Source organism: Seriola lalandi, unplaced genomic scaffold (assembly GCF_002814215.2).
Source record: "Seriola lalandi dorsalis isolate HSWRI2012SDOR001 ecotype SW California unplaced genomic scaffold, Sedor1 jcf7180002054576, whole genome shotgun sequence".
Lineage (NCBI taxonomy): Eukaryota > Metazoa > Chordata > Actinopteri > Carangiformes > Carangidae > Seriola > Seriola lalandi.
In genome coordinates, this window is record NW_019525129.1 from 616,215 (window position 1) to 622,995 (window position 6,781).

The 6,781-nt window shown below is 41.3% G+C and overlaps 2 protein-coding genes across 4 annotated transcripts in view; both read left to right on the forward strand.

Moving 5' to 3' along the window:
- The window catches only part of rrp1 (ribosomal RNA processing 1), an 18,630-nt gene extending 17,502 nt beyond the window's left edge, over positions 1-1,128 (forward strand). Inside the window, exon 16 of the mRNA XM_023417626.2 lies at positions 741-1,128. Coding sequence (XP_023273394.1) covers positions 741-958 — 218 coding nt within the window. The 3' untranslated portion in view covers positions 959-1,128. The remainder of the gene's footprint in view (positions 1-740) is intronic.
- A 2,079-nt stretch (positions 1,129-3,207) lies between these two features.
- The window catches only part of LOC111663408 (transmembrane protein 50B), a 9,626-nt gene continuing 6,052 nt past the window's right edge, over positions 3,208-6,781 (forward strand). The window contains exons 1-5 of one of the 3 annotated variants that reach the window (XM_023417574.2): positions 3,208-3,401; positions 4,303-4,538; positions 5,012-5,121; positions 5,568-5,635; positions 5,952-6,044. In XM_023417574.2, the coding sequence (XP_023273342.1) occupies positions 4,440-4,538; positions 5,012-5,121; positions 5,568-5,635; positions 5,952-6,044 (370 nt within the window). In that variant the 5' untranslated portion in view covers positions 3,208-3,401; positions 4,303-4,439. Of the gene's footprint in view, positions 3,402-3,488; positions 3,622-4,302; positions 4,539-5,011; positions 5,122-5,567; positions 5,636-5,951; positions 6,045-6,781 lie in introns of those variants that run through there. The other 2 variants (XM_023417573.2, XM_087176991.1) reach the window with 2 other exon arrangements.

Here is a 6,781-nt window from a genome sequence, read left to right on the forward strand (position 1 = left end):
CCCTCTCCCCCCCCCCCTCTCTCTCTGACTGTCCTCACAATCAAAGCAGCAGCTAAGAAGTGAAAGTTAAGTGTTCTGTCGATCTCCCCTCAACTTTGTTTTATCACAATGCAGCACCTACACACATGCGCTTCAGTGACAGTCAGCTGGTGTGTGTGCATGCCATCTATATTCTACTGCTGATCTGTGTGTGGGTTGTAGGGGCAACAGTCTGTGAAGGGCTGCCCTGATGTCCCTCTGTTATCAGCTTTGCCAACTGTTCAAGAGTGAGCTGCTAGCCGCCATGCAGCCTGCTGGTAAAACAGATCAGTTGCATCTCATCATACTGCCGAAGCCTCGGCGTGAGATGCTCAGGTTGGTAAATATGTATTTTTTGAAACGTATTCCAGCTACAGCTAGTTAGCATTGCTTCTGTGCTTAAAACCCTTTCATCCCTGTTTATATTTCCACATTTATTTTCTTATTCTTTTACAGATTTATTCTTTTTTTTGTGGCACTCCTGTGACTCCATACTGGGAGTAGTTTAGTGATCCAATCACAATCCGTCCCCAGTGCATCTTGGGTACAATTTCACTTGTACCGTCTTGTGGTCAAGCTCTATCCAATTGCAATCTATCACCCAAAACACATTTTAGTTTCCAGGTATAAATGGGGTTTATATTGGCAGAACATGTTGGATTAACTCCTGTTGTAACAGCTTGTATAAAAGGGTGATTGTACCTGTTATTTTTTTACGGCAGAGTTCAGGAAGACTGATCGCAGCCTGCTGGTGAGTCCAGACGGGTCATCACGAGTGGCCTTTGACCCAAAGCAGAAACCCAAGTTTGGGGTCTTGAAGTCTCCGCCCACACCACGTTCCACCACCATCAAAAAGAAACCCAACGCCAACAGGAAGACAAGTTTGAATACTCAGAAGAATACACCTAAACGACGACCCTCAGCGGCAGATTTCTTTTAACTTCCCATGTTGATTGTAGATACAGATGTAATACTCTCTGAACTTTTTAGACACATCCTGTTTTGGAGAGAGGTATTTTTATGTTTATCTGATATCAGTTGGTTTTGCCTCTTTGAGTGACTTGATGTTTGAATAAAGTTACTCATTCCAGCTTTTCCATATTTTTCAAATGTTCACTTCCTGTGATTGATTTTAATACAGAATGCTTTGAATATGAAGAAACTGTATTTTGCTGAAATGTTTTGACATGAGGACAATCCTTAAATGGGTCTACTACATCTTTACACAGGTCGAATTCAAGGCATTTCATTGTAAATGTGGACAAATGTTTAAGGAGAGTAAAAGCAGAAATAATGGTTAAGTGTATGGTTTCTGTAAAACTTAAAGGATAGAAGATCTGTCGTAAAACAATAATGCCTATATGCACATTGAAACCGTTTGTGCTCACTGTAGCCATTCCTCCTGTACATGCCTTCAATGGAAGAGATCAATCAAATCAAACAATCCAGTCGTCTTTCTATGTATAAAAAATTCAAATATCCTTAAAGGAGTTATTCGTAAGTTTTGCCTCACAGCCAGTGTTACTATTTACAGCTGTTTACTTACCCGTCTCACCAAGAGTTTCAGTTATCGTTGAATTTTCAGTACAAGAGGTTATAATATATCCTCTGCTACTACTACAGCTACTTGTTTAGGCCAGACTGGACCAGAGCTAGATAGCAAGACAACCATCACTGCAGCTCTCCACTGATCTGGGCTTTATGTCAGTGTCCAAACAGCCTCTCCTCGGTGACAGTTTGTAAAGAAGAAACTAAAGGACTCTGAGACAGAGAAACCAGATTTTCTGGTCTGATGAGACCAGGACTGTTTGGTCTTGAGAAAACCAGACAAGACTCATAGAATTGCTGGGCAGTAACACTATTGATGCATTTGTGTATCTGTGCTACCACAGCCATGCCAACATACATTCAGAACACTTGGATTCATTTTATTTAATCTTGGTTGAATCATATATGATCTAAATAAAACTTTTAACTGGATAACTTTTTTTTTTGTAATTTGAACACTGAAAAATCTTTTTCCATTGCTCGGTGGTGAAAGATAAGTCTTTTTCCTCCTGTGACTTCATGATTGTACTACAACTGTCTGTAGTGTGGGATAATATTTGATACAATTTAGAGACAGCTCCTCTTCTATTAATGCTTCCTTTAAGCATTTGCAAACCCTTTATCATATAGCATTATTTATTGCTGTTTATTGCTCTGCTCGGTCTAAATTTATTATAAATGATCTGGTGTTGAATGTATTGGAAGTGTGATGCGGAGACATCTTGCCTTCAGGGACATCGAAGGACAAGATACCATTTCCTTTCTCTTACATGTGAAGGGTAAAATGACCAATGTCATCACAGTACAATAACACACCAGAACTCTCGGAACCACACACAACCTGATATGGAATAACAGATTGTTTTTACACCTTACATGTATTTCTCTGGCTAGTTTGCATAGTTTTACATGTACAATGTACAAATGTGATTAGCATTTAGGCATGGAGTCAGAATTCTGACTTTAAACTCAGAATTCTCTTTAATGTCAGAATTATCATTTTTTCACAGAATTATGATGACAATCTCAGAAATCTGAAAAAAATCTATTCTAGAACTAGTAACTGACCGGTTACAGTTCTAGAACGCTAGGTCACAATTGAAGATTCTGCAGTTCTGGAATGTCAAACAGTTTTATAATGTAATGTGAAATTTTGGCATTCTGACTTTTTCACCTAATTCTGAATTTAATTTCAGGATTCAGACTTTAAACTCTGAATTCTGATTTTAATGTCAGACGTGACTTTAATCTCGGATTTCAGATTTTAAACTCAATTTATATTTTAATCACAGAGCTCTTTTTCACAGAATTGTGACTTTAAAGTGGCGAGTGTTTTTCATTTGCTTTTTACCTTATGGTTCTGCTATCAAACCTGAAATTGTAGTAGCACGAAAATAGTATTGTGATTTCTTAAATTCAGATATCTGACTTTAAACTCAGAAAATTGTGTATGTACAGTATTTGTAGAACAGGCAATAGGAACGTTCTCTCTCTGAAAAGAACTGTGATTGGCCAACGTCTCCCATCACAAGCTTGGTTCTCTAAAGTCTAAAATCAAACCAGGAGGAGGAGCAGACATCCAGTTTGTCCTCAGAACACTTGAATAACAATATGCTGGAAGGAGAATATGAAATATTTCCCGCACACCCACCTTTAAGAGGATTGGACTACTTCTTCTGTACTACTGCAGTGGCGTTAGGAGCTGGTGGCGGTAATGTTCCACCTCGTTTGCAAAGTGTCATCAAACATCAAGAAGAAGAAGAGGACGATGACGAGAAGGAAGAAGAAGAGGAGCCAGTAGAAACTGAAAGCAATCACGGACTTCTGACAAGGTGGTTAGTAGTGGACCTTACACACATAACATTTTACAGAGGGTCATAATTTCCCTGTGGGTATTGATTTAGACTCGGTCGCGGTCATGGTTGAGATGTGTTAGCTGTTAGCTGTTAGCTGCCTTCCGTCGTTAGGGTGAAGCTGCAGCTTCAGTCATGTCAGCTGCCGTAACTCCCTGACATCACAGCTGTGACTCTGCCCGGAAAGGAGCAGTGTGTCACGGTTAGTAAGTCACTGATGATGCTGCTGCTGTGTGTGAACTAAAGGAGTATTGGGCTAATGTTGAAGCTAAAGACTCAGCAGCTCTCAGTGGGATTCTGGTGTCCGGCAGTTAAACTGTGATTCACGCCTTCCTGTGTTGATACGCAGGTCCGCTCTGGTTTTGCTGTTAAATTCACTCCAATAACGGTTCAACAGCTTTCGTCTGTATTGCGAACATTGTAACAAATATCAATGAATTGTGACGTTTTGAACAGTTTCACGTTTAGTGACGTCATTCACAGCGACAACCAATAACAATGTTTGTACATTTATTTGAATTTTTGTTATTAGTCCTATTACCTGTCCTATCATTGTATTTTTATTAGTTATATTGTTATATACTTTGCCCATTCCTTCCTGTTCTCTCTCTCGCTGTCTCTCGCTGTCTCTTTTCTAAACCTGTTCTATATGAGAAGAGCCCTGAGATAGCTTCTGTTATGATTTGACACTATGTAAATAAAAAATGAATTGATTTCAATAAGAGCTAGTTGTAAGATTGAATTTTTGCTGAATACTAAAGCTGAGCAGGCCCAGCACCAACTGATCAGCGAAGATTGGCACAGCAGTCAGAACCTAACCATTACACATCAGTGGTTGTCTATGGAAGATTACACTTTGTACTTCATGTATGTATCTCTACAGGCAGCCTCAACAGAATCACTGATTTCCTGGAAGACAGCAGGTGAAGCAGGTGTTAACGTAGACGGAGCCAGGAGGAGGACTGATTTACCTGTAAAGACAAGGATCAGGGGAAAAACAGGTGACAAAGAGGGCTGCAAATGGCTGGCTTCCTGGACAACTTCCGCTGGCCAGAGTGTGAATGCCTCGACTGGGGGGAGAGGAGGAACACAGTGGCTTCTGCTGTGGCTGGAGTTCTGGTCAGTGGTCTTACATAGAGAGTGGCTGAATGACATAGATAGAAACTTCTTTCCTGGAGAATCAGCTTCATTAGCCATGCTAAGTTCCAATCAAAACAGGTCTAATAAACCACAGATGTACATGTCCTGCTCTGTGTAGTCAACTGATAGTTTTAAATATGACTATGAGAGGCCACATCCCTCTAATATATCTGTGTCTCAGTTCAGGGGCCACATCCCTCTAATATTACTGTGTCTCAGTTCAGGGGTCATCCTTCAGAGGCTGCATCTGGTTCAATAAATGAGCCTTTCAGGCAACAAAGGATCCAATTGGAGGATCCTTTGCAGCCCAACATATCCCAACAATCATTGTGTGCCACTGTTCTCTTTTTTTCCACCACCTTCCCCTACATTAAATGAGAGAGTCATGTGATGGAACTGCAGCACAGTTACTCAGATACCTCACACATCCCCTTTGTTCTCTTTTCTTCCAGTTCTTCACAGGCTGGTGGATTATGATCGATGCAGCAGTGACATATCCATTCAAAGAGATGCATCATGCCTTCCACACCTGCGGGGTCTTCTCTACCATAGCATTTTTTATGTAAGTAACAGACTCTCATGCTGTAGGTCCGTCTGTCTGTAGAAACAGTCACAAAGACTAAGAGTCAAATCTAAAGGTTTGCCAGATCTACCTTCTACATAAACAGTTAGCACGGGTGGGGTCACAGCTTGCACAACAATGTACAAATAAATCACTGCAAAGAGTGAGTTCACACTCACACAGGAAACTGCATGTGGGTTGTTGAGAAAGGGGGGGGGGGGGGTTTTAACACAGAATTTAAAATGGACACTAACACCACTGCACATGAATGATCATGTTGACCTGTGTCTGCTGGATCAGAATCAGATGTGGTGTGGAAATAACAGGTTCACCATATCAACCTGTAAGGTGATGATGTGTGAGTGTGTTTCTGCTGCCTCCACAAACATCAGTTCTTACAGGTTAAAGCTCCTCTGAGTAACAGTTGACTGTGTCTTTGTTTTTAGGATCAATGCAGTTTCTAACGGCCAGGTGAGAGGAGACACGTATGGAGAGGGCTGCTTCGGCAGGACAGGTGTGTGCGTGTGTGTGTGTGTGTGTGTGTGTGTGTGTGTGTGTGTGTGTGTGTGACTCACTGATGAACCCTGATAAAATTGTTGTGGTTGATGACTGAGTGACATGACAAAGTGCTAATGCTCCCGTCACATCACACTGTGTCAGTTGGTGTGTGTGAGGAGATCCGTGTAACGGCTAACACTGTATGTATGTTAAGGTAAGTGACACTTTGTGACAATGTTGATGCCGTGAACCAGCCTGTTATCTTCACAGTGGGTTTGGTCACAGTGGGTGTGGTCAGCTGTCAAGAGTGATGAGCTGGTCTGTCATTGCAGGAGCTCGTGTCTGGCTCTTCATCGGCTTCATGATGATGTTCGGCTCACTCATTGCCTCCATCTGGATCCTGTTTGGAGCTTATGTGGTGCCCAGTGAGTTTCTCTATCTCCTGTCTGATCATTTCTCTTATCATCATTATAGATACTGTGCAAACATTGTATGTGTTTATATGCAAGTTTCTACTTAAGTTTGAAATTTAAGGTTTAATTTCTCAGCTGAGGGAGTTACTTAAGGACGTTGCACAAAATCTCTTAAAAGGTTGTTTTAGTTAAGGAAAAAAGTTGAGATATTTACAGCAGTGAAAGAGATTTTACAGCAGGAAAATTCTACTGTTACAGTGGATTTGCTGGTATTAGCATGTGTGATATCTGTTATCACTTTTGGGAAGCAGGAAACATTAAAGAAGTGAGCTGCTATCTCATCCTCATATTATTCTGACAGGAACCTCACAGTGTTCATCAGACAAGGCAAGGCAGCTTAGAAGGTGCTTGTGATTGGGAAATGCAGGTAGATTTAGGAGGAAAGCTTGTTGTTCCCCAGGAAATAGCCAGTACAAAGCTAAGGCCTGACATAGTCTTGTGGTCTAGGAGTAGAATGAAAGTATATTTCATAGAGCCGACTGTTCCGTGGGAGGCCTTAGTTGAGGAAGCATATGAAAGGAAAAAGCTCAGGTATGCAGAGTTAGGGGCAGAAGCAGAGCAGCGAGGATGGAAAGTTAGGATTTGTCCAGTGGAAGTAGGATGTAGAGGATTTGTAGCAAGGTCTGTTGTCTCTCTGGTAAGGGAGTTAGGAGCAAGTGGACAGAGTGTGAGGAAAATTGTAAAGGACA